The following is a 27,517-nucleotide window of genomic DNA, read 5'->3' as shown; positions in this document are numbered from 1 at the left end:
TATGTTCTCTCAGCCAATAGGGGTACAGCTTTTAACCAGGTCCCTGGAGAGGCATCTGAACCCAGGGCCATTGGACACCGCACCCTGGGTCCCCTCCCTGACAGTCCTTGTCGTGATGGGGACAAGGAGCGCTTGTCAATATCCCAAAAAGCCATCAGGAGTCTAGTCGTTGCCCACAAAGGCAGGCGTCGACTTGTGCTGGAGCCGCGTGGGCTCAGAGGAGCCCTAGCGTGGGGTCTCACTCTCCGAGGCTCCCTGGAGTCCCAGGAGAGGTGAGAACCACCCTGAGGCCCACTCCTCAGCCCTGGGCTCTGACTGAGCTTGCTGGGGTGCAGCCCAGGTTCTCGGAGCCACTGGTCTCTGACCCACCCGCTCAGTGCGGTCCCTGGACCAGCAGCACAGGCAGTCCTCGGGCGCTGGTTAAAGTGCAGCCACGCAGCCCCGCCCAGCCTCCTGGCTCAGCCTCCACATTTAACTAGGTCCCTGGAGAGGCATCTGACACAGGAGCTGGGGAGCGTGGGCTAGGGGGCACCTTTGAGTGCAGGCCACGTGCTGATGGCAGTGTCTAAGAGGGGCCTGGGTCGGGTGGCCTAGTGCTTAGGGACTTTTGTAGGGAAAGTCTTTCCAATGTGAGGGCTCGAGGGAGGAAAATAAAAGTGGTCCTTGGGCCCGAGGTTTGAGACCCCTGGCGAGGCAGTCAGTGACCTACTGAGGACGGTGAGGAGCTGGCATCGCGAGCTCTGCCAGCAACGCTTGGCGGCTTTTTCATTTAATCATCCTTTAACCACATGAGGTGGGTCCTGTGCCCCTTTTAAGGCTGAGAGGACAGCAGCACAGAAAGTTAAGGTCATTGACCCATTTAAGGTCACAGAGAGGGACAAGACTAGAAGGGCGGGAGGGCGGGAGGGGGGATCCACGGAGCTGACTCCACTCAGGAGCTGAATCCGCCTCTTAGCAGACGGAGTTCCTTCCCTCTCCGCTCCCGGAAGGCCCTGTTCCCATGCTGGCTCCTGGCATGGCCTCCAAAGACCAATCACGTCCCTACCCCGCGTGGCTTTTCCGCCAGGTTCTGCAGCCTCCAGAGGCCATTAGTTCCCCAAACATGTCTGGCTTGAACTCCAAATGCCCAGCGTGTGGCAGCTCGTAACCCAGTCAACAGAGGGCTGTCCCGCCCAGCCATGACCTCGGGCAAAGGAAGCTGCCAGGGGGACATCCCGGCTGTGGCCGCCTGCCACCCTGCCAGGACAGGAGGGGGGCAGGGGATCCCGGAGTCCAGGCCAAGCAGCCCTTCGCTCAGACAGGAGAAGCCAGAGGGAGGGGTCACCCAGCAAGTTGCTCTTGGGAAGAAGTGAGAAGGCCCAGGGGGGCTCACTGTTTATATGGGGACAGTGATGGTGGGGAGCAAGGGTAGCGTGGAGCCCAGCGGAATTGGGGAAGGAAACCCCAGGAGGCAAGGCGGTGCCCTTTGGCGAGGGCACCTGGTGCTCTGTGACTGTCCCCAACCCCTGCTGCCCCCCCTGGACTGAGCCCCAAGAGGGAAGGCTGGTCTGTTCACGCCTCATCCCGCCACCTGCCTGCCACCTGCCTGGCACAGGGTGGGCTCTGAGAATAGTCCCTGGACAAGTCAAGGGCAAGTCTGACCAGGCTCCTCATCTAGTGGAAACCCAAATGTGCTCGTCCATGGCGCTCAAGGACCCAACTGTCCAAGGAAGTGACTTCCAGGAGGTTCTCTCACCGCCAAGGCCCCGCCCAAACCATGTGACCAGGTGCCTACCTTCCTGACAATTCTTGGAGCCCGACTCCGACGGCCTCCCTCACCACACCCCTGGCTCAGCTCAGTGCCATGGCTCAGACGCCATGCCCGCAGGCAACAGCCATCAGCTGTGCAGTGCCCAGCGAGGCGGGAAGAACCCAGCTCCTCTCCCTGTAAGTCTCTGCCTCTCAGGGCACTTGGCTCCTGCCTCCCCCCCCCCCCCCCCGCCCCCAAACCAGTTCTAGTGCCCAGATGCCATCCCTCCTCCTCTCTAGCCAAGTGAGACAGCGGCTCTCTTTAAAGGAAACTTCTAAGAATGGGAGGGAAGCCCAAAAGAACACAGGACACGTGTGTCAGGACATGAACACACAGAAAGCAGATTCCCAGCGTGGGGCAGAAAGGCCCCCAGGCCCCCACGAGGTCCCGAGGGCAAAGCTCTTTTAAAGGGAAAAATTCTATAAGGGACGCCAAGACTTCATTATTGCAACCGCTCTGTCCTTTAAAGTCAACTTAGACCAAGACGTTAGAAAGATGGCTAAGTCAGCTCCAGGAACCACCTCCACACCTGGGAGTCACTGGGACTCAGGGTCTCGGAAGGCCTGCGTGGCATCTCCCAGTGACAGGATTTCCGGAACCTGGGGTCTGGTGCCGCCCAAGGATGCTAACCGTCTGAGGCGCCTGTCTTGATGGAGAAGCCCCGTGGAGCTTGGGGGGCTCCTTTGCCACCCGAGGCGTCTCCGAGGCCTGGGTGTGTCTGGCTGGCAGGGCGTCCCAGGCACAGGCTAGCGTTGCTGTGGGAAAGGCACGCTTGCTGAGTCTGAACGGGGCATTAGTCAGCGGGGTAAGGACGCTGCGTAAAGGGCCAGGGCACACACGTGGGCTGTGGGCCAGGGAACTCCTCCTCAGAGGGTGCAGGGGACTGGATAGCAGTGTGCCCAGCACCTCCTCTCACCCCAGAGCCCCAAAGCCAATCGCCCTGTCTCCTGGCTGACCTCAAACAGGCTTCGGGTGGCTGGGGCTGGGACGTGGGACAGATCAACCTATGTCACAGAGGGGACAGAGGCGGCCACGGGTGCTAAACGACCTGGCCCAGCTGGCGGACCCTCTGGGCTGCTCAGCAGCACCGAGACCCTGCGTTCCATTTGGGTTGAGGCCCACTCATTGGCTCCGTGAGGGGTCCCTCCCTGCGGGGCAGACACGCGGCCCAGCCACACTACTGGGCGCCCACAGACTCACGCCTGACACGGAATGAAACCGTCCTAAGGTCTCTTCCATGCTACCAGCAGGTCCCAGCCCGGGCCGGTGGAGCAGGTTTTTCTAGGCGCGTCCCCGCTATCGTCTGCATCGCAGCGGCGAACATTTCCCTGCTCCAGCTTGACACGGAGCGGCGAACTCCATCTTCACAAGGCGCCTCCAAGATGGGCCCTGCCGCGCTTTATACACGAGGCGCTAAGGCACAGAGAGGTCCGGCAGCCGGCCCAGGAACACACAGCTGGCAAGAGGCAGAGCCGGGGTCGAAGCCCTAGACACTTAGCTCCAGACACAGGCTCCTGAAGCCAAACAGGCATGTCTGGGCAGGAGTTCTGAGCTTTAATGTGCAAACTGAGTTCCTCCACTTAACTGACAGCTGCTCTGTGCCAGGTACGGCGGGGCAGCCAAGCACTCCGCAGGCACGAGAATGCTGCCAGGGATAGCTTTGGTCTACGCTGAGCCTCAGGAGGCCACCTGTAAGCACCAACATTTATTTTTTAATTTATCCTTTTTAATAGAAATTCCCTCCCATCAGCCACATGAAGCAATATCCTGATTGAGTCTTCTCTATGGGAGTCAGATCTCTAAGTCTGCACTTACATATGCTGTCATGTGCCATCATGCCCCGTCACGAGATGTCGTCCTCGGAGCCTAAGAAAGCGTGGCAGTCTTCTTGTCCACACACTGAACAAGATCAGGCCTTCCAATGGTTCGTATCGATACTGACCAGTCACACTGATGATATACCTGACGCTGTGCTGGACGCTGGGATGCAGCAGCGAAGAGAACAGACCTGGTCTTTGCCCGTGTGGGGCATGTGTTCGAGAAGAGGGTCATCATTGCTTGCATAATCTATAATACAAAATCCCAGGGTGTGATTGACATTAAGGAGGAAACGCAGAGGCTACCAGAGCTCTGAACAAGGACACAAGGGACCTGACTTCACGTGCACACGTGTGCATGTGTGTGTGTGTGTGTGTGTACATGTGCATGCATGCAGTTTGCACCCCAAGACGTGGGTTCTGTAGGACACTGGGCATACACTTAGGGTTTGCTTCATTTGCCATGTTGTCTTGTATTACTTTGGAGGATTGGGGATGGAATAACACACAGAATGTCCAACTTATTTTACCCCCAGGAAAAAAGAGAACGGATTTCCAGAAGAGGTCATTTCAGTGTCTGAAGGCAACCACTGTTACTACCTACTCTTGCCCCCAAATCTTTCCCGCCCTCATTCTGTGCCTGAGCCTCCAAGTTTTACACAAGCAGATCTGAGAGTTTGCAAACTGGAACAAATCAGGTGAGAACTCGTCTAGTTCTTCCCCAGGCCTTCTTCCGACCTGTCTACCAGATCTGGGTACCCGAGGTCGCCTGCTCATCACAAGATGCAGATCTGAGAAGATGGCCCCTGGATTTTTGATGGGGTCACACCGGGCTGCTGCTGAGATGGCTTCTCAGATGCTCACAGCCCACCACCTGGAGAAATGGCCGGAACGTTGGGGATGGTTGGGATTGGGATGTCTCCTGGGATAAGTCAAGAGGCCATTTCCACCATTTCCATCACTTCTGCTTTTCTTTTTAAGACCCAATGGAAGGCTCTGAAGTCTGGGTAAAACTCATGTGAGAAGCTGACAAAAATAAAGATTTCCAAGACCCACTCCCAGAGATGACAGTTTCATGGGTCTGGATTCTTAATAAGCGCCCAGGTGGCTTGTGGTGCAGACGGTCCACCAAATGAACATCCTGACACATGCCAACCAGGGCCCCTTCGCACACCTGGGAACACAGGCAGGAAGTGCCCCCCCCCCCCCCCAACACTGTAATTAACAGGTCTCCTGACCCGGGAAATACTGTCCTCTCACCTACGCCCCTGTCCAACATGATTCAGGACGTCGCCTTATAAACCACCTGCTGTTAGCTGATACTCTCAGCTCTAGCTGCCACGTTTATAAATAGTTTTAAGGAATATAAACATATTAACTATAGTGAAATACAAAAAAATAAAAGAAAACCACAAAGCAAATACATCAACTACAATTCCCAATACCAATTTGTTGGGTGCCTCAAAGTGGTTGGCACCTACACGAGGACGAAGTCAACACAGCCTTATTTCCACCAAACTCACAGGTAAAATGCAAAGGAGCCCGAATGTGAAGGAAGATAAGAGGACAGAACACCTTTGAACCTCTGCACTGGTCATCAGAGAAACTCCGGAAACTCCTGGCGCAATACACTTAGAGAGGAAAGAAAATCAAATCAACGGGCAGGGGGACCCATGTCTTCCTTATAAAGCAATGGGATGGACTGAGCCCCAGGCACTTCCTCAGAGAGTCAGCCACTGGTTAGCACAGGCACCGCATGAAATATTTATTCCAAACCCAGAGGAAAGCACGGAGGCATGAGGTACAGAGAAGAACACCACTGTTTCAGAATTAAGGTACTTCATGGGGCAAGAAACTTTCCCCGAGAGACTGTGCATTCTACCCCAGCTTCCATTTCATTCTCTCCACAAATTGCTTATGAAACTTGTGGCTCAAAAGGAAAAAGCGATCTGTGTGTGTGTTACACTTCACATGTTCCTATCTGGAGGTCATTTGTCCAGCAAACGTCATTTACCAGCCAAGGACCAAGGGCAAACCACGCCAGCATGTCTGCGTCTGCTGCTCACGCACTCTGCTCGCCGGGAGGCCCCTGGTGTCCTCTCAGGCCCTACCTGCCTCGTTATTTACAGGAACTATTAACAGGACCACTCTCTAGCTTCCTGGCCCGTCGGGGATTTACAGGGCACATCTGGAGGCGGCCAGCAGCGCAGACAACATCCATAAATCACAAATGAAAAACGAGCCAGGAGTACATCCTTCCTGAAACGTGGTTAAGTCACACCTCAAGCATCCGGATCCGGCATGCCTGAATTGCCTCTGAGGGCATCACTTCTCCGCAACAGTACTCATTGATGGTTACCATGAGCCTCCAGGAAAAGTGTACTTGGCGCCCAGTGCCGTTTTTAAAAGCAGGGAAGTAGCAGATACATTAACCTCCTGACAGCACACACACGTGCGGCAGAGCCATTGCGCCCACCCTTTCTGCAAACAAGGCAGACACCTGGCACGGGCCCTCTGACCCTGAGCGTGACCTCACTTCTGAATCCCACCGATGCGGCGCCCCAGGCAGTTGCTCTCCGGGCGCACATGGGAACCTACTTGCCTACCGTGGCCTGGAAAGCCTTCTATGAAGTAGAAGAAAGTCGACAGTAGACAAGGTTTGGACGAGTCAGCACCTGAACCTGTTCCTTCCCTAACAGCGCCGGGTGCATCACACCAGGTGTGGCTGGAGCTGCGCAGTCTGGTCTCCCAGGAACAGACAAAATGGACCAGGATCAGGGAGGACGGAGATGTGTCTTCACCGCCTCCGTTTCAGCTCCTTCAGATCAACGGGTGCTTCTCACCCACATGGGGCAGCTGCTTACCAGCAAGCAGCTCCCTGCCTTTTTGTTGTTAATCCTCACCTGAGGGTATTTTTTCATTGGTTCTTAGAAAGTGGGAGGGTAAGAGAGAGAAACATTGATGTGAGAGAGGCACAATGATCGGGTGCCTCCTAGATGCGCCCCAACCAGGGCTGGGGATGAAGCTTACAATCCAGGTACATGCCCTTGACTGGAATTGAACCTGGGACCCTTCAGCCCTTGGGCCAACGCTCTTATCCACTGAGCCAAACTGGCTAGGGCTCCCTGCTTCTCAAGATGCCACTGCTAAGAACCAGGCCCAGCCAGGCTTCCCTCCCAGCTCAGGGGACTAGAGGCAGAGCAGACTCTGATGGACAGGTGAGGCCACTGCCTGGACCTGGCTGCTCTGACTACCTGGGACCTCGGACAAATTGCTTACCTTCTGTGTGGCCTGCTCCCCATTTGAAAAATGGGAGGACATAAAAGGTGTGTTTTTTTTTTAATGGTGAAATGGGGTAATACAGGAAAAGCCCTGAAAACAGTGATGGTTCTCACATTGTTAAGTTGGGATTCCTTGGTTACATTTTCATGGAGCTAATGAAATGTTTTCTTATGAAGCTACGTTTTAAAATGTACATTTTGGCTTTGAAATTCAAAACCAAGGGAAATAAAGTTATATGGAGGGAGGTGCTTTGAAATTCAAAACCAAGAGAAAGTTATATGGAGCGTTGACACAATAAAACTAATGCTTTTCTCACCTTGACTTGAAAAGTGCCTGCCTGTCTCACAGCTCACTCTCCAGCTCTGGTGGGTGGGGGCGCCTCCTGTAGAAAGGCAGTAGCTATGGTCCTGATGGGACAGCTCAGGCCCCGTGGAGGCGGCCAAAGGCCCCTGGGGTCCCTTGAGGGCCCGCTGTGGGCACTGGCAGGAGAGGATGGGGGACATCCCGGCTATGGCAGCCTCTGCGGTCATGAAATCACATACATGGCAAGTCAGCTCTGAGGGGAGCCACAGTGCTCGATCAGCTTTAACCAGATCCAGCAGGACATCTTTCAGCATCAACAGCTACAACAGCAGCTGGCGTTTACGAAGCACTTACTAGCGCAAGCGGCATCTGTGGTCCTCGTGGCTTGTCTGTCTTCACAAGCATCCTTTGTGGCTGACTGATCACCTCCATTTTACAGAAAGGAGGACTGGGGCTCAGAGCGTTGGCGTAACTTGCCCAAGGTTACAGAGCTGGTAAGTGACGAAGTCAGGATGCAGACACTTCATTCAACTAACAAATATTTATTGAGCTACTACATGCCAGGCACTGTTGTACATGCAGCAACAGGCAGCTTCCCCATCCGGGAGGAGACGCGTTCAGTCAACCCATGTAACAGATCGAACAGAACACATGGAAGACGTGAGGGTCTCCAAGAACACGTGGAGAGGGACACGGCACTTATTTCAGAGTGGATGGTCAGGGAAGGCTTCTTGAAGGAGGCGCCAGCTGAGCAAGCAGCTCTGGGGCAGAGCGAGTGCCCTCACCTACATTTCACTGCCTGTGATGAAACCTCGGCGAAACCTCCCAACCAGGCCAGTGCTGGCCTGCCCACACCGTCTCTTTCATGGGAGGCGAGCGGCCTGCGGCAAACTCTGGACTTTGAATTCCATTCTGTGTGATCATGGCTGCCACCCTGAAGCTATGGACTATACGCTACACCACCTCTCGGCAGCAAAACCCGTTTGGGCGATGACGTCAGCATGAGACATTTAGGGGACACAGTGAGTTCAGAGGTTTCACAATGCCTTTAAGGACAGGGCTCTGGGGCCTGGCCAGCAGGGCTCAGGGGTTGAGCGTCGACCTATGAACTAGTAGGTCACAGTTCAATTCCCGGTCAGGGCACATGCCCTGGTTGCGGGCTCAGTTCCCAGTGGTGGGGCATATGGGAGGCAGCCAATCAGTGATTCTCTCTCATCATTGATGTTTCTCTCTCTACCTCCTTCCTCTCTGAAATCAATAAAAATATATTTTAAAAAAGAACAGGGCTCTGGAATCAGATGCCGGGCTTGGGCACTCTCTCTCACTTGGAGCTGTGGGACATGCCAGGGAGGCTGCTGCCCAGGCTCCATTTCTCCGTAAATGCTGAGAACGCCAGGCAGAGACCTCAGAACAGTGGTCATGTCCAGGGGCCTCTGCAAGCCCAGGGACACAGGACAGGGTCCACAGATCTACAGCCCACACCTTTGGGAGTCCAGCTGGCCATTAAAGATGCTTTCTGAATGACTGACCGACTGAGTCACTACTGGAGAATGTGCCGGGTTTCACGAGTCCAGTTACAGCTTGGGAACAGCCATCCAAAAATGTTCCTAAACTCAAGCTGGGTTGGCAAGGGTTGGATGTGATTATAAAAAACCAAGTGAGAAGAGAATGTTACTGCAAGAAAAATTGAATCCATGTGAGTTTTAAATAACCTAATTCCAATAAGAATATTAAACTATCATTTTGGCAATTATTAAATACTAAAACAAATGCAATGATTTAAAATTGAAATTCCATTTTTACTTTTTATTAATCCTCCCCCAAGGATATTTTTCTTTCTTTCTTTCCCTCTTTCTTTCTTTTCCTTTTTCTTTCTTTCCTTTTTTTTTTTAAGAGGGAGTGGAAGGAAGTGGGGACAGAGATAAACATTGATGTGAGACACATCAATTGGTTGCCTCTCACATGTGCCCTACCGGGGATTGAGCCTGCAACTGAGGTACGTGCCCCCGACCAGAATCAAACCCAGGGCCATTCAGTCCATGGGCGGATGCTCTTCTATCCACTGAGCCAAACCGGTTAGGGCTGAAATTGTTTTGTTTTGTTTTTAAGGTAAAAAATGAAAATTGCCACAACTGTATCCTAAGGCCTGAATTCCCTATTGTTATTAACTTACCTGTGCAACAAACTCCAGGCCTTTAAAGATTCCTACTGAAAACTTATACTTAGGATTTTTTAAATAAATATTTTTATTGATTTCAGAGAGGAAGGGAGAGACAGATAGAAACATCAGTGATGAGAGAGAATCACTGATTGGCTGCCTTCTGCCCGCCCCCTACTGGGGATGGAGCTCACAACCTGGGCATGTGCCCTTGATCTGAATTGAACCCAGGACCCTTGTCCGCAGGTTGATGCTCTATCCACCAAGCCAAACCAGGTAGGGATACACTCGGATTTAATGCTAACACTCAGTAGTTACGTAAGCAGAATTCCAGACTGCACAGCAGGCTCCTGTCTAAACACTACTATAGGAATATTCTTAAATATGTTCAGAATAGAAACCTGGACTTTAAAATCCTCCTGTAGCTTTCTGTCATTGCTAACATGACACCCAAGTTCTCACCCCAACTGGGTAACTCAGGTAGCAACTAACAAGAAATGTTCAGAATCGTGGGTTCTGTCTGGCTTATTGCTGTGGTTTATAAACTGGACTTGGAAAGGCACATTTAGACACTAAAAATCTTCCATAAAAATCTCTGTTCTTTGGGACACCTGCCTGAATTTGGGGCCACTTTCTGCAAGAGACAGTTGAAAAGGAATCCAGCTGGTATAAGTGAGGCAGAAAACAGAAGCACGTACAAATCCCATTATCTCAGTAGTTCATCAAGTTAACTCTAATAAAGTATTTCCAAGCCCCTTTAATGGCTCACAACAGAACTGCAAGCAATTTAATGCAGCCGTGATGGCTTTTCTAATTCATAATCTAGAAGGTAAATAAAATCCACACACACTCTCCTGGCTGTAATCCTACACTTTAAAAATAACTTACTACCGGCAGAATTTTAACCCTTAGATCTGCACGGAACACATACTAGTACTTGCTAAGGGGGAAAGGCAAGTCCAGATGAACTTTCTTTTTGGGCTAATGGCCAACAGGTCAAAGTTCTCAAGTGACAACCGAGGACGCTTCCCAGGATCCCCAGGCCCTTCTTTAGAACCACTTTCAAGACCAGAGGACATTATGATAGCGAGCTTGATTTTCCTTAGGCGATTTCTGTTGACTAATCAGATCAATCTAGAACAGCAGTTCTCAACCTTCCTAATGCCACAACCCTTTAATACAGTTCCTCACGTTGTGGTGACCCCCAATTTCACTGTTACAAATTGAACATAATTAAAGCATAGTGATTAATCACAAAAACAATGTGTAATTATATATGTGTTTTCTGATGGTCTTAGGCGACCCCTGTGAAAGGGTCGTTTCGACCCCGCTAATCTAGAAAGTCGGCGGGACTGGAGCGGCCGTGACGTGGGCAGGAGCACACCCCACCGTTCGGAGTGAAACCAGACCCGGTGCTCCGGGAGCTGCTCCTACTGACGGCCTTGCTGCAGCAGGAAGACTCCTTGCTCATAAAGGGGCGACTCTACTTGTTCACAAACGCAGGGGAAGCCTTTATAAAGAGGCCTATACATCTAGAGGAAATGAAACTTAAAAAATAATAATAATAAGCTGTAAAAATAACAGACAGGATGGTGCAGGTCGGAGGCAGTTCAAATCCCAGCTTGGCGCTTTCAACTCTCCCAAGTGTGATTCCCCGTCTGTAAATGACACCAACCTCAGGGTGCTGTTGTCAAGTGTCTGAAAAATGCTTAGGGCAGTGCCTTGCACACGGAAAGGAAAGCGAGGGATAGCTGTCAGGTTCCCAGAAGCTTGTCACCACCTGCAGGCGAGGAACTCCAGTGAACCACAGCGGCTGGAGGTCGGGACTAGGCCCGGGTGGTCTCCAAATGGGAGACTGGGGCACAGAGCCTGACCTGATCCACCAATGAGCAGTCGCACATTTTCCCTCTATGTCTCTCCCACTCAAACTTCAGGTTTTGTTCCAACGATATTTTTTTTTTACCTTGTTTTTGTCTAGGACGAATTTAACAGTAATATGGAACTCATTCCCACCATTCTGGACCTAGTTTCTTTTTAAAAAAAATATCCCACGGCACTTTAAGGCCCAGCATCTTGCAGGCAAACTCCCAGTCCCGCAAGTCTCAGCCTCCACACCCAGTAAGAAGACAAAGGAAAATGCAGAGACCACCTAGCCATTCCCTACTTGGAACAGACTGGGAACTAAGATCCAGAAATAACTTGCCCAAGGCTGAGCCACCGAAGCAGGCCACAGGAGGCTGGAAGGCGAGTGTGTATGTGCGATGCCTGCTGGCTGCCGGCATGGAGGGAGAGGAACGGCGAGCGGACGGCCAAGATGGAACCCACTTCCTCCACAAACAGCGCACTCTCCTCACACAATGTGCAGTCTGCAGGGAGCTGTGTGTGCTCAGCCCTCTGTGTAGGGCCATTAAACAGCAAACACAGAAAGCCAGTCCTAACTCCTCCAACCCAGCGCCTCCCCCCTTCCTCCTGTGAAACCTCCCTCCCCCTCCCGCTGGGTCTCTGGGGGTGGGGAAGGTGAATCACGGACCAGAGGACATTTGGCCAGGAGACACTGATCACTCCTTCACTTTACCGCCTTTCCCTAAGACTTTGGAATGACACATACTGATGTAAAGCATGAGAACCACAGTGCTATCGTGGGACTTTATGAAACTGCAAACATTCAATCTCAAGAAAAACAGCAATCCCATATAAACTCAATACAGATGTTCTAACTTCTTTGTTTCATTCTTTGGGGATTCTTAACAATAAAAATCCCCAAACCAGAGTAAACTGTTAGCAAGCCCGAGGAAGCAGAGACCCCGCCTGTGAAATGCTTTCTTTCACTTGAGGTACCTCAGAGCACACTGACCGACTTCATGGCTACCCGCTCACTGGCAGATAAGGATGTGATATAACAGACAGTCAATGCCGAACAGGAGCACGTGAGGAGGTCCTCTGGGCGGACCCTGCACAGCACACAGCAGTGTGCGGCTTCAAACGCTTTTCCTACGGGCCTCTTCATTTTCTGCCCTTCGCTGCTCCCAACCCTGTACAAAATGCAGTCCTTTCACAAGCTTTTAGAAAGTTTTTATTGGTTACAATGATATAAAATGTATCATTTAACGTTACCCTAGTTATTAAGTGCTTGCTAGCAACAGCATAAAAAAACTTTCGTACATCTGACAAGCTCAAATGATGTTTCATCCTGGAAGGGATAAACAGCAAACAGCACTCTTAGCTGGACTGTCTACAATTAGCCTCTTTCTCTCTTAAAAGGCTACATTGGTTCAAATCAACAGACAATCCCTTTTGTATGTCAAATTGTAAATTTTAATGTTTTCATTAAAATAGTCTTTTATATCATAACTCTCCAACAAGAAACAGTAAAATAACTAACAGCAAACTCCAGTACAAGAACACTCTCCAGATTAACAACTCAAACACAAATGTAAAAGGCAAATCACAATACAATTGAAGCATCCAAAACAATTTAAATAATTTTAAATATTTTATTTTTAAACTGCTACAAATGCTTTATACAATATTTCAACACAAAAGTCCCCGGAACAGAAATGTAACAAAATGGGAATGATAGTGAAAGGATTAAAATGGCACAAATTCACCAAACAAGTATTAAACTACACATTTTAAGAGGTAGATTACTTTTAAAGTTGAAAACAAAAGAAAAAAACAACGCATGAATAACCTAGCCATTTCCCACCAACTCAGTCATTAATTAGGGTGAAAGCATATATAATGTATGGAGAAATGATACACCCAGGAAAAGGCCAATTTGTAGTTTTTAAATCTCTATTAGAGACTGCAGTGTAAGCCTGGTATGTAAATTTATTTTTACTTTTTTACTTAAGTGCAGACATACACCTTCCTAGGCCTGAGATGCATCGTAGGCATCGGTATATTGCTACATAGCCTCCCATTATATAACAGTTATAAATTAGTGCCACATATTTATTCGAGAGGATGTCCATCTGGATAAACACACATGAAACTGGAAGAGGCATAAAAAAGGAGTCCATATCCAATCCGGTTTCCTCTCCATTATGCTGGCCATCAGCTTGTGATTTAAAAAAAAAAAAAAAAAAAAAAAAAGCAGGCAGAGAGAAGCTAAATGCCTCTGTCTGTAATTAACTTAGAAGAAAGGCATCAAGAGCTGGTGTGTGACCAAAAGTTCTTAAAACAAGTGCATTAGAATTGTCATCCCTGAAACCTACATAAACTACTGATAAAAAAGAGAACTCGCTTTGCAAGGTTAGGTTCAAATCACTCCTTCCTCTGCTATGTGCCAAAACCAGGGCCACATTCACATCTGAGTTATCAGTCCTGTGACGATGGGCCAGTTCATCTAGCCCGTCTTACAGCACCTCTGGCATCTCAATCACCCAGGTGCCCAGCACATGTTGGGCACCAGCGAAGAAGCAGATGCCTGACTCTAACCAGGGCAACAAGAAGCCTGCGGATTTGTGAGACAGCTTCAACTGGTCTTGCAAGCTGGGTAGATTTCGCATCCTTTGTCGTAGTGCTTATCCTAAGTTGAGCATGCATTATCTTTATTTAGTCAATTAAGGTTTGTTTTGTGTGGGGGGCTTTTCTACAGGAAGTTCCTAGAAAATAAGAAAACTGAAGATAAATGACAACATAACACAACCTTACATGAATTGACCATGTTAAAGAGAAGGTGAGATGATCCATATGACAAATGTTAGGACAGCAACAGGTTGATTCTGGAAGTGTGCAGCTACTTGGGGGCTGCTCAACAGGCACACGCTGGCCAGGCCCCAGCCCTACCGGGAGTGGTGTGGCAGAGATGGATATGGGAGGACACATCGTTTATTTCTGTAATAACCTGTGGTGAATGCTGGGGGCTGGCTCTTAATCACAGATGGCTATGATGACACACGCAGGAGGAGGAGGTGCTGCCAGTGCTGTGGGAAGTCCTTCAGTACACAACAGGGTGAGTAAAGCGAAATCACTGAGAACAGAGAGAAGTGAGTATTTCTGACGATGTGCCATGAAATCATCCCTGAATAAAATTTACAAGTAGAAATCTACTGAAAGGGAAGACGACTATAGTTAAAACAACTCCTTACCAGTGTAACACAACAAGTATGTACCAAGGACGAGGCCTGCTAAGCCCTCATGATAATCTCAGGCCTGAGTTCAGGAATCCTGGTTTTATACCAAATGGGCTAAAGGCACTAAAAAGAGAACAAACCCCCTGAAGAAATGCCCACTCTTGTGCCCAGATAATCAGAATATGATGCCCTGTCTTCACAAATTCATGGTCACTTGTAAATGGACCCCTTTTAAGACACATCCTTCTGATGTGTCCACAGCACAGTTCAGTGACAAACACCAAGGGGGGCCAGCTAGCGGGGATGCTGCTGCTGCCACCTACCAGTTAGAACAATAGTTTTCTTATCTGATTCTCTGTGCTTCCTTTTAGGCCAATTTCACTCTAGCAATGTAACCCTCTGTTAAACAATGAAACCAATAAAACAAAGCAAAATAATTACAATAAACTGGAGGAAACAGAGATACAATTTTAGTAGGCACTTTGGTCCCCTGTGGTCTTTTTCCAAAAGCACTGGATGAGTAAGAGGCTAACTGAATGAACTTGATAAATGTAGTGACTCAGAGAACTTTTCTTTACCCTTGAACGGTATAAATGGGATCCAGTACAAAATGATTCTTTCAGACAAGACTGGAGACAAAGGGGGACGCATGGTGCATTCTAAAGCATCTACCACCCGGGGCATGTTTTGTAGTACAGTCTGTAAAAATGATGACATATTCTGGCTCTTTATCTTTGGAAAGGACTCGAGTTCAAGAACCTCCTGTTGTTGAGGAACTTCCAGAACAAAGACAGAGTACAAACAGGTACAGTTAAAACACTACACAGGCCACTATAATGGCTAATAGGTGCTTATGCATATGGCATGGCCAGAGACCAGATGCTGAGTAAGATCTATAGCAACTAATTGTTTAGTACGTTTCTGAAGTAGCTCTTTAACTATCAGTCTTGGCTAACAATCCTTCTCTACCTCGTTATTTAGCCATGACTTAAGGCACACGGGCACCCAGAATTCTACCTCGTCAGCTGTGCACTGGTAACAGTACCTTTGGATCCTCATGACCTCCCCAAATGGCAGACCACTCCCCAGCGAACTCTAATTCTGCTTGTCTGAAACACCAAAGACTTTTCAGACACTGCGAGGGATAGCCAAGAAAGCCTTGAGTCCGGCAGCTCCTTCTGAAAGGACAAGATTTTGAAGTATTTTGCAGAAATCCTATCTGATGGTGAGCTTTTCACAAGTTTGACCCGTAGGCATTTTTCAGGAAACAGCAGGAATCCCGAGAAAGTGCGTCAAAACAAGGTTATTTAAATGGTTTAGAAAGTTTGAGAAGTCAACATAACCAATTTAACTATTACCCTATGTTTTTGTCACTAAGAACACTTCTGAATATAGGGAGGAGACAAATAAAACAGCAAAATCACCTCAAATCTAAGATGAACTCTTATATCATTACTGGGAAACAAAGGCACTGACGGCCACCCTGACTTGCCCTGGGTTTCAGCATGTGCCTGGCCAGCCAAGGAGCCTGGCCTTGCTGCAGTTCTAAGCACACTCCTGGCTGCTGCCCCTCTGGGATCTGGCCTGTGTCACCCTTTGCTGGAGAGAGGAGGGGTGGGGAACTTAAGGCATTTTAAAATGAGCACGGTGCATTTTGTTTTAACCCATGAGGCAAGTTTTTTGAATGAAAACTGTAGAAGCATGAGTAATGGAAGCATTCTCTGTTACTATAACTATGCTGAATCACAGAAACATTGAAGAGATTGCAATGTGGTTTTAATGGCCTCAGAGATCCATTTTAACAGAAGAAACCACCTATAATCCAGAAAAAATAAAAGTGACACTGAGATATTTCCCAAGATAGGAAGGAAGTTTAAGAGAATTTCATCTTTTCATAAAAGGGTCCTTTTGAGAGCTTTTCATAGTTTCAAATTCAGTTCACACTGGCCCTAAAGGAAATGGCCCCCTTTTGTGAGTCCTGGGTCTGAGATAAAACTAGGCAGTATCCATCTCTGCAGCAGCCTCTAACTTAAGCAACCCCATTTCCTTTAAGTGCTTATGTCAAAATTACACAGGAAAAAAAAAAAAAAAGCCATTGGGCAAGTATACTGTTCGCTTCCAACTGTCTTTCCCACCCCCACGCTCCGGAGCTGAATTCCTCAGGCCCTGGGAGACAGCTTACCTGAAGTCCTTCAGCTCCTGCTTGCCACTGCTGTCCTCCCTTCTGCTTTCGCCCAGGTCGGCAGCAGCTGCCAGCTGGAGGCTTCGGGTGATGGGCCCGCCACTCCGTTCTCTAGATTTTACATTGAACCGGTCTGTTCTTTTCTTACCGGCCAGAGCGGATTTGCTTTGTAAGACGGCCTTGCTTTTCTGTACCCTCACGTGCAGGCTCCGGGCCGTCTTGCTCGAGAGCTGAGCAGAATGATTCTTGGCCACAGCTTTGGGCTTTTTCCCCTCAACATGAGTTATTTTGGCCATTCTGATTGGACTTGAGTTCCTTAAAGAGGAGGTCGGTTTCTTGGACTTCCCCGAAGCTGCAAATTTGACATTCTGCTTGGACCTGAAGGATGAGGAGGGCAGTGGGACCTGTGCGGGGCCTGAGCTGCGAGCTCTAGTCTTGCCCAAAGGAGCCTGTGTGTTTTGCATTTTAATCTCGGCATCTGCGGTCCGTCTGCGGTGGTTGCTGCTATTCCTGTCACTACTTGCAGGTGACACATGCCCACCTTTCTTGGACGAATGGGAAACTTTTTTTTTGGGAGGAGAAAGCGGTTTTTTGGGACAGCTGAAAGCAGCATGCTTATTCAGGCTTCCTATGTACGTGAACTCCCGATGGCAATACGGACAGATGTGTGAGGAGGACTCTGAAGCATTTTTTAAGTCCGCCTTCTGCTTGGCAGATTTGTTTTTTTGCAGGATTGCTTTCTGAACAAGCTGGTTTTTCTTCTTCAATGCATTTAATTTGAGCTTATTTGGTGACATTTTGCTGAGTTCAACACTAAAGTTCAGTCTTTTGGGTTGTCCCATTCGCCTAAAGGCATTTTTCCCCGAGTTCTCCAAAACCACCACGCCGTTTTTGGGTTGCACCGTTTGCTTCAGCGGTACTGGGTTTTTCCTAGGGGTGTACCTCTTCTTGTCGCTGGCAGAAGCGCAGGCCAGGATATGCTTGTGTAACTCGGGCATGTTGTCCACACCTTTGCCGCACTTGGTGCAGCGAATGGCAGTGCTAAACGTCTGTGGAATGTTGTGTGTAGTGAAGTTGGTGGCCGTCACACCGATACCCATGGGGTTTCGGTGATGGTACTGAAATGGAGGCGGTTTAAAGCTTGGGTAATGTTGATTGAGACCCAATCGAACATCTGGATCTTTCGTCTTTATCCCAGAAGCCATTATTTTTATGGTCGTGTAAAGCTCTTCGGAAGAATCATTTAACTCCTCTTCCTCTTTCGACGTTTCTAAAGGATCTTCCGGCAAACTCTGCATATGTTCTGCGTGGGCCTTGCTGGGATCTGTAAAGTTCTGCGGCCTCAGGGTGCCACTCTCAAACTCGTGGTGTGTGCACACCTTATCCGGGTGCAGATCTCGCTGGTGCTGCTGCAAATTGCACAAAAAAGCAAATTCTTTTTTACAAACTGAACACACAAAGATATTCCCAACTCCATGAAGCAAAAAGCGATGTTCTGACAAGTCAGCTTTAGCCTTAAAGAGCTGCACACAAAATTCACATTTGAAGGGCCATTCTTCAGCGTGAACAGATAAATGTTTGGTTAGATCTTTAATGGAAAGAAAAGGTGATTCACACACATTGCAGACAAAGTTTTTGTTGAATGTTTCCTGAACAATATCCTGTTCAACTGCAGATGGGGGTTCTTCCCTGGGTTTCAGATCTTCATTCTCTAATTCCTCCTGTTTGAAAGATATCATGGGGAGGGAGGCTTCCAGATTATCCCCAGAAGAAACAACGGATGATACTGCTGACAGAGGAGGTGGTGAGGGGGAAGAGGAGGAAGATGAAGAGAATGAAGATGAAGATGCAGAAGATGATGAGAGTGTTGGAGGCCCCGGAGAGGCAGCAGACATGAGAGGCTCTACGGAAGGAATGGGAGAAGGCGAGGGAGACACCGTAGGAGAAAGAATCGGAAGTGGGGACTGCGCAGTCGCATTTGAGAGTGGAGAGGGACACGGGAGAGGAGACGCCCCGGAAGAGGGGGCTGGAAGAGGTATGGTAGGCAGGAGTGGAGGAGGTGGTGTGGCCACAGTTAGCACAGGAGGGCAGGGCGGAGGGGATGAGGGATGTGTTGGCATCAAGAGAGGAGGCAGCTGCCCGGAGGAAAGAGAGGGTGTCTGGCAGGCAGGAGACGAAGGAGAAACATCAGGCGGGTGCTCCACAGGAGGGGCAGATACACTCGTGTCAGGCCCAAGGTCAGGATCTGCCTGGGGATCCAGGGATTTACAAGGACTCGGGCTCCTGGTGACATCTGCCGTGTTTTCGATGGGCACGCCGATGCCATTGTACTCATTGAGAAGGACCTTCTGCAGCATGCAGGTGGTCGGCTTCTTCTTCTTGACAGCACCGCAGGCTGGCTGCGCCACGCTGCTGTCTTTGAATTCCTTGCTTTCTGAGTCCCCACCAGGCTTTTTATGCACACTGAGATCTAACACAGACTCCCACTGGACCGGAGGCCTGCCGGTACCCTCCGTCTTCTGTTTGACGCCGCTGGACAAATCCAGTGGCTGCTGGTTGCACACAGGGCTAAAAGTGGAACTGGCGGCCCACTCTTTGGATACCTTGAATTCATCAAAGCATGGCGGGCTCACGGTTTCCCTCTCGTCTCTCCCAGACAAACTCCACACCGGGGAGGAGTTGCTATGACTTTCTAACTTGGGCTTTTTGGAACCCAGAACTGCATCAGTCCACACTGCTTTCCCATCGCTTTGCTTTCCGAAGTCTCGAAGGGCAGGACTGTGCTGTGGAGAGCTGGGAGGGGAGCTGGTCCGCCGCTTAAACCTGCTGGAGGTCACGGGCAGCATCGACGCAGGAGCGGACACACAGACAGGACCTAACTTAGTGATCTCAGCTGCCAAAATCCCTGCAGGAGGAGTCAGTTTATCCTGGGTCTGAAGGAGCTGCTTGAGCTTTGACGACAAGTACACGCCTTTCTCTTTGTGGAGAGACACCGCCTCCGTGGTGGAGATGCTAAGGGGCAGGCTCAAGGAGCACGAGGGTGCTATGGGCTCAGGCTCTGCTTCAGCTTTGATTCTGGGTAACACGGGCGGACTAGCAGTTCTCCGTCTCTTGGACTCACTGTTTGTGCTGCTGGAAGGCTCTTTAGGAAGATTATCTGCTAGGGGGACCTGTGTGGTCTTTATATTCTGAGTAATTTCCACTGTAACTGGAGTGAGCAGACAGTTTATACCATACAAGTCAGCCGAACTGGACTCCATCTCAATCACATCACAGTTACTGGTGCTGCTGCTGGTTTGAATTTTACCATCAATATAGTAATTTAAGTTCTCAGAGATATTGCTAGAAATGTCCATGATGTACACGTCATCTGCCTCCCCTTCCTCCTCGGGTTCAGTGCTGGGAACGTAGACATTCTGGGGGGGCTGGGCCCGCTCTGCGGGCGGCTGGGGCTCTTCCAGGAGGCCTCCTTTTCTCCGCACACCTTTGGGAATCAGGTGGCGTTCATGAACTCTGCGCTGGTGCCGTCTCATATTAGTATGAGTGCCAAAAACCTTCTTACAGTATTTGCATGGATGAAGCTCTTTAACTTCTCCATTCTCTTCTACAACAGAAGAATTTACTGTTTCTTGGGAAGCTTTCTCTGAACTCAAGATCAGACAGTCTTGCCCAAGATTGGGAGGAATCGAGTCATCTTTTGGAGTGACACTGTCTCCAGATTCTTTGCCATCAGCTGGGTCCTCTGATAGCTGTAGTGTTAGGCCGGCTTTTCGCTTTAACCCTGCCTCATGGCGACGCTCATGCCTCCGCCTGTTGATTTGGGTGCCGAATGCTTTCCCACAGTACTTGCATTTGAAAGCATGGTTGACTGTAGATATATGGATGTGCATGTGCCGTTCCAGCCCCTGTTTGGTTGTAAACTTCCTTTCACAATGCTGACATGGAAACATTAATGTTTCAAATACATCACCATTGGCTTCTTCCTTAGTTTTGGGAATTTTGATAACAGGAGTTACCTCTGGAGAGTCTTCGAGAGTTTCTTTTGAAATGTTTTTTGGTTCTTCTAATAAATCTTCTAGCTTCTCATCACACCGTATTTCCGGCTCTTTCACAGAACTTTCATTTGGCATGTCAGCTTCTTCTTCCCCGTCTTCTTCCAACCCATCGTCTTCCTCCTCTTCCTCCTCCTCCTCTTCCTCCAAGTCATTCACCTCACAATTTGTTGCTTCTAGCTTCTTGTCTGGTTCTGTGTGCAGCTCGCAGGCAGGGAGAGGGGTTCCTAGTTCTGGAAGCACATCCTGATTAACCACCTCCTGAACAGCTGTCTGCTCAGCTGCTGGAGCTGAGGGCTTCTCGTCCTCTTCTTTGGCACCTGAAAGCAGAGGAAAGTAGAAGCATGGAGGTGAGGGCAAAACTAGCCGATTTAAGATCAATTCTTATTATTCAAGTTATTTCTCTTAGTACTTAAAATGTGTAAGGAAGGTTATGATTAACAACAACAGCTCCACATTCTCATTTATAAAGTTGTATTGTACTTAAATCCATTTCTTTCATTCATTCAGCTAGTATTTACAGAGCACCTGGTATTAACCAGGCAATACACTGGGCAGTGAGGAGACATACGTGAACAGAGAGTCACTTGGAGCTTAGATTCTTTTCTGTGTTTAATGACACATATTTAAATATTTTTATTTATAGAAATTGTGGTGCCTAAAATTTTGTTGAAGTAGCAGGCACTGAATTTCAGGAGACTAGTTGTGAATTCCAATTTCTCAGGATTCCAAACTGAAATAAGCTAAATATATTACCTACCAGGTTAGATTCTTAGTGGTCTTCCTTGAATGGAATGATTCTCTCCTCCCTTCCTGACTAAATCTACATTTTTAGAAGCTAGAACAGTTTCCAGAATCATATGATCAGGATTTTTTCAAGTAAAAGTAACTTTAGAGATCATCTCTTCTAAGCCTGATCAAATTATTAGCAACTCAGGAGTCTCAATGCCCAAGAAGAAACCCAGGTGGGCAGGGGAGGACTCACTGGTAAGGTGACAGTTGAGCAGAGACCTAAAAAAAGCGAGTCATGTGAATATGCAGGGGAGGGGAGCCCTCTGGATAGAGTAAACAGCAGATACTAAAGTTCTGAGTCAAGAACTTGTTGGATGTGTTCAAGGAATAGCAAGGAATCTGGAAAGACTGTGGGGGTGGGGGGCGGGACTGGAGGAAGGCAGGAGAGCAGAAGATGAGATCAGAGGCCAACTCACATAGGACCTTGCAGGCTGCTGGCCTTTACTCGGAGTGAAACAGGGAGCTGAAGTTCTAACAGAAATATGATATAACTCACTCATATTCAAGAGAATCACTCCTGGTACAAGGAAGATAGGAAGTTCCAGGAGGATAAGGGTGGAGGCAGGGAGCCAAGAGCTGCATCCTGCAGGAGAAGGGACAGGGTGGGAATGATCTGACTCTGGATACATTTTGGAGGTAAACTAACAAGATGTCCTTGCTGACTCGCTGTGGTGAGAGAGACGTCAAGGAGCCACAGCAACCGCAATAATCCTGTTTGCTAAGCAGTAGGGAACTGAGGGAAGAGCAGGTGTGGGCTATGTGTGTGTGTGCTGGAGGAAAGTACACTTCACTTTGATGTATTAAAACTTTGAGGTACCTGACAGCTATCCACGTAAAGATGTTAAGCAGTTATGGATGACTCGAGTTCAACAGAGGCCATGTCTAGAAATGTATAAGTCCTTAGACACAAAACAGTATTTGGAGCATGGGACTGGATGAGGTCGCCTGGAGAGTGAATGCAGACAGAAGAGAGGGAAGACTGCCCCCAGATGACTCCAGTACTTAGAGGTCAGAGAAATGACCAGTGAGGTAGTTGGGGAATCGAGAGAGTGGTGGCCTTAGGCTAAATAAACAAAGGTTCAAGGAGGGAGTGATCAGCTGTGTGCAGAACTGTTGAGGGGTTGGGTAAGATAAGGACTGAGAATGGAGATTCCCTTTACCAAGGTGGATGTGTGGTGATCATGGTAACAGTTTTAGTGGAGTAGTGGGGACAAATGCCTAATAGAGTTCCTAAAAGAAGGTAAGGAGGAGAGACAGGGAGACTATAAGCAACTCTTTCAAGTTTAGCTACAAAAAAAAGCAGAGAAATAGAACAGCGGTTGGGAGAAAACCTAGGGACAGCAGGGGACTCCCAGACAGGAGCTGTCACAGTGCATCTACTGCTGACAGAGAATGTCCCTTCTCCACAGTACCACCTGTCTGTTGAACTAGGCGCCTTGCACTGTATACACTTGAGGAGTTAGAAAAGCTCTGGGACCTCCTGGCTTGTTAACTGGATCGTCCCCTCTTTCGCTGGGTAAGTATTTACTGTATGCCAGTACTAGGTGAACAACATTGTCAAGATCCTTATTCTTATAGAGCTACAGGAAAGCAAGCAGGCAACACCACTGTCATAAATCAATGGTTATGCCTGTGGAAGTACGTGCTGCTACAGAAGCACACAAGAGGAACACTGTATGTGGCTTAATCAGGGGAGGCTTCCTAGATAAAGTACTGGGCAGGCTGAACGTGAAGGTCAAGGAGAGAAAAGGAAAGGCAGCAGGAGGAATCAAAACATGTAGCACACTGTGAATTATTCTGGACTCACTGGTGGGCAATGGGGAACCATTAAGATATTTTAAAGCAGGAGGATGCCAGATGGGAGATTTAGGCTGTGATGTGGATTAAGGGACTGGGAAGACACATTACTGCAGGCAACCAATACTGATGCAGTGGTATTAGAAGGGAGATGCTGCTGCCTACATTAAGAGATGTCGCAGTGGAGGCAGAAAACAGTGGCCAGACGATCAAGATAGAAGAGCCTGTCACAGACCTGGTGAATGCCTCGATACAGGGGAAGTGGGGGCTAAATAGGCCAACTGTGCCAAGCTCTCTAAATGCAAGGTTTCCTGAGTATCAGTCTTACTTTTACCCATGTGCCACCATTTCACTGACAGCGAGGCTTCTGCTTCTAAACAGAAACCAGTCTTCCCACCCCACCCCCCGACAAATATCATAAATTCCATGAGTTTTCCACAAACTGAGAAACCAGTCATTTGATGGTGGTAATGTATTTCAAATTAGGAGCTAACTCCTTTTTGAAATACTACATGTTCAACACAAACCCAACATGTTGCTAAAAAAAGTTGGAATGAGACTACAGAAATTGAAAATAACATCTGTAAGGCACAAACATTTCTTCTTTATGGAGTTCTTTTTGGGCCAAAATCTGTGGCATCTTTTAATGGAAAAAAATATATAAATGTATTATTTTCTTTCTCTGTGATTGGTAAACAATTTCAGATTTGAAACTGTCCAAAGTAATATAAACCAAAACACAGCTCTGCTCACTAGTAAGGTCCACACCGAAGCGTGTCCATGCGGCGCTGAGTTTTAAACATAACGGGAGGTTTGGGGAGCAAAGGAAGAGTCTGGACTGCTTGCTCAGACCACTTTTTTAAGAATATGCAGAACATTCAAGAATGACAACTACGCTGTACAGAGCCAATCACACTTTAACCAGTTATTCCACAAAAACGTAAATATTAATTATCTTTTTTCACGGGGCCCTATGTTGTATCAGGAAAAAAATAACTATCTTGAATTTTCGAAGGGGGAAGGGGGCTCCTGGATTTTTGTTTTTAATTCTGCCACTAAACGTAGGGAGGGTCCTTAGTATTTTTGTTGTTCAAACAAATGTCTTAGCAAATCTGCTATCAGCGGGCAGAACTTAGTTTTATAAGGTTCTGGGAAATAAACTTGTCGATTCTTGCTTCATAAAATGCCACAGGAAATTACAATCCTTTATGAACGTCATCACCACCAAAATGGCTTAAGAAGAATAAAAAATATTGTTAGTGGTTTTTTTTCTCTACAAATGTTTCTTGAAAGTCACAAGCCTACATTCTGAAATTTGCCTATTTGGGTCACTATAAACAACTCTTGAGCAAGCTCCGGTCTTTGCATAAATTGACCACATAACAAATTAGGACATAGCTCCCTCTTTTCTAATAGCAATAGTCTCAATATGGGGCTCAATTGAGCAATCTGCCTTTCTGATTAACTTTTAATCCATGTCTCTGAATTCTTACAGCATGGAGGGCCTAGAATATTAGTCCTCAGAAGAGACCTTAGACAATTTAGTGGGAAGAAACACAAGATAAAATAGGAATTAAAATTCTAACAAAGGAACACTTTTCACTCTGCACATTTTTCATTCTGATATATAAAATCAAGGGTATTTAATATTTTAAGTAATTTTTTAACTGAACTACAAAACATACTTAAAGTATGCAAAACATAAGTATAGAGCAAGATAAAGTGTTTACAAGTAAATACACCAATGTGCCCACCCCACACATCAGTGGACTCCCCCAGTCTGCCCCTATCAGTCTGACTCCTGTCATCATGGATGTTTTTTGATGGTTTTGAACTTTGTAAATTATTTATAAATGCAATCATATAGAATGCTTCATTTTATTTTAACCAAGCATAATTTGATTTCTAACAAGGAAGGTCTTTAGTACATTTTTGAAGGGGATGGGGAATGTGAAGGGCTTGTAGGGGACCTTCTTGCTGTTTAACCTTTTCTTAAATGACCTTGAGACGGGCATGCTGAAGAAATACAAAATTATAAATGGTGATACATACCCAAATCATACAAGCCCAACACCCCAGCCTACCTTCTGCAGAATCTCTCATATTGGCAGAGGTGGGATCTGGCTCGCTTGTCTTCAGCTGTATGTCTTCAGTTTTGTTTCCTTTGTTTTTATTTTCCTGGGGTTTTTTCTTCCCTGAAACAAATAAACCATTTATTTATTTGTTTATTCGTTCGTTCATTCATTCATTCATTCATTCACTATTACCCCGAATTCTTGAAGGAGACAATCACTAATATAATCAGAGTAAACTGTCTATTTCTGGGCAACTATCACTTCAATCCCTAAAGAAAGGAACAGATGATGAATACAAATACTTTTAAGTCACGTCAGAGAAAAGAAACCATAAATCATATATTTTTTAGAATCTTGGGCACTAGTTCCCTCCTAACTCTAAGCAACTATCAAACCAATAGATAATATATTCTAGAAAAGTTAACAATACTGATGTCACAGGAAAATTAGATGATAGAGCTCAGTTTTAATACCATACACATAAGAGGGACTGGCAGAAATCTGGTTATTTCTAAGAAGCACGTAGGAAAAGCAACACGGGATAACTTGGGGCCCTTTTGGTTAAGATATGAGCACCTATAATTGTCAAAGTAAAACAACAGAAGCAGAGATCCCACTGAATTGTAAGGAATATACATGCACAATGGCTCAAATAGCAAAGCAGAGTAATTATGAATAATTCACTGTGGCCGGCCGGCACAGCACTCTGAGGGTCCTGAGGGACTCAAGTCGAGGTCCAGAACAGTTCAATATTTCATTAACGATTTGGAAGCTAGAATTCAGGAAACATTAACTGAATTCCAAGTGATACCACAGTTCAGAAGATAAGAGGAAAATGCAGCACATTTCTGACAAGCTGGAACAGTGAACGCAAGTCGCCAAGATTCTTAGTAAAGATAAACAATGCTAGACTGGTTACTACTACTGGAGGCTCAGACGTTTGGTCTCATTAGGATTTAACCAGAATTTGCAACCCCTCTTTGCCATTTTTTAAATTCCAAGTTTCTTATGCCTGGTAGCTTTTTTTTTTTTCAGTTTTCAGATTCAGAACAGGTCCTATCACCTTTCCCGAACAGTTCCCTTCTCTTTCTGCAACGCTCTCCTCAACCAGGCTTCATATAGCCTCCTGAGCTTTCTCTTTTGCAACCAACAGCCACCTTGATCTCTAATTCAGTAAAATGACAAACTAGAAAACATTGGCAGTTTCTGGAAAATGGTATTCTCCATAACAAAGAATCACTACAGAGCAGCATGATTAATTAAAATGTAGGTAACAGATGAAACTTAAGATCAGAGACACAAAATATTATCACTGCAAAGATCATAATGATTAAAAATAAAACATTTGTAAACAATACAAACCAGATATTAATCCTAAAAAACATCTCCGGATTTTGAGAAATATTTAAGAGATTCAACAAGAAAAAATGAATAAAATACTTAATCAGCCATTCAATGTTGGTCTTAAAAAGAAAATTCTAAAACACCATTTTGAATCCCTAATTCTTCAGTAAGAAAATAGAAGTTTTCTGCAACTGCATAAGAAAGAGTTCACTCAAACACATATCTGAAAACAAGGCAATCCATTCGTTTCCAAAGGCAGCTAAAATGGAACTCAGAATTCACTGGAACCATGCCTGGGTGGGCCCAGAAGCAGACTCTTCATGGAGCAGGTAGATTCACGTCTCCGGGTAGAAGGATTATAAACCCATGCCCTCTGCAAGGGGCCAGGCCATGAAAACATGTGACACGGCCACAAGTCACCTCCTCTTTCAAGTCTTTCTCCCTCAGTCAACAGCACTGGCGTAAATCTGATAATGACAAAGGCTCCTGAGGAATCCAGTTGTGCTTTAGGGAGTTTGGATTCTAACCTTTCAACCAGTTTTCTTATCCGCACGATGACATATGCCCAGTCCATCTCAGATTACTGGTAGCAAACAATGCAAATACCAGTGACTGGCTACTAACAGGAACTGCTCCAGTTCTGCAGGTCATGCCTCCTAAGACTCACGTCAGGACTCCTGCTGCCCTCAGACATTTCATTCAAAAGTTATATTCAGAAAAATTTTCTCTGGATCAAAACCACAAATTTGTTGTAAGATATCAGTACCACCTCATGTACTCCCAACAGGCCAAGAAATATGACCTTTCTTACTGAATTCTTACTTGCTACTACTTTCTACAGGTATGAG

At 47.3% G+C, this 27,517-nt stretch overlaps 1 protein-coding gene across 17 annotated transcripts in view; it reads right to left on the bottom strand.

Moving 5' to 3' along the window:
- PRDM2 (PR/SET domain 2) overlaps positions 1–27,517 on the bottom strand; it is a 113,887-nt gene that overhangs the window by 9,453 nt on the left and 76,917 nt on the right. For 11 of the 17 annotated variants that reach the window (XM_036349085.1, XM_036349090.1, XM_036349095.1 and 8 more), the window contains 2 exons: positions 25,335–25,445; positions 16,610–20,981 (listed from right to left, as the gene is read on the bottom strand). The exons of 1 other annotated variant lie outside the window; for it this stretch is intronic. In XM_036349085.1, the coding sequence (XP_036204978.1) occupies positions 16,610–20,981; positions 25,335–25,445 (4,483 nt within the window). Of the gene's footprint in view, positions 1–3,604; positions 3,857–12,409; positions 14,325–16,609; positions 20,982–25,302; positions 25,446–27,517 lie in introns of those variants that run through there. 5 more of the 17 variants (XR_004973987.1, XM_036349084.1, XM_036349087.1 and 2 more) reach the window with 5 other exon arrangements.

Source organism: Myotis myotis, unplaced genomic scaffold (assembly GCF_014108235.1).
Source record: "Myotis myotis isolate mMyoMyo1 unplaced genomic scaffold, mMyoMyo1.p scaffold_m19_p_2, whole genome shotgun sequence".
NCBI lineage: Eukaryota > Metazoa > Chordata > Mammalia > Chiroptera > Vespertilionidae > Myotis > Myotis myotis.
Note: the sequence above shows the minus strand (reverse complement) of the source record. Positions and strands in the feature narration are given on the sequence as shown.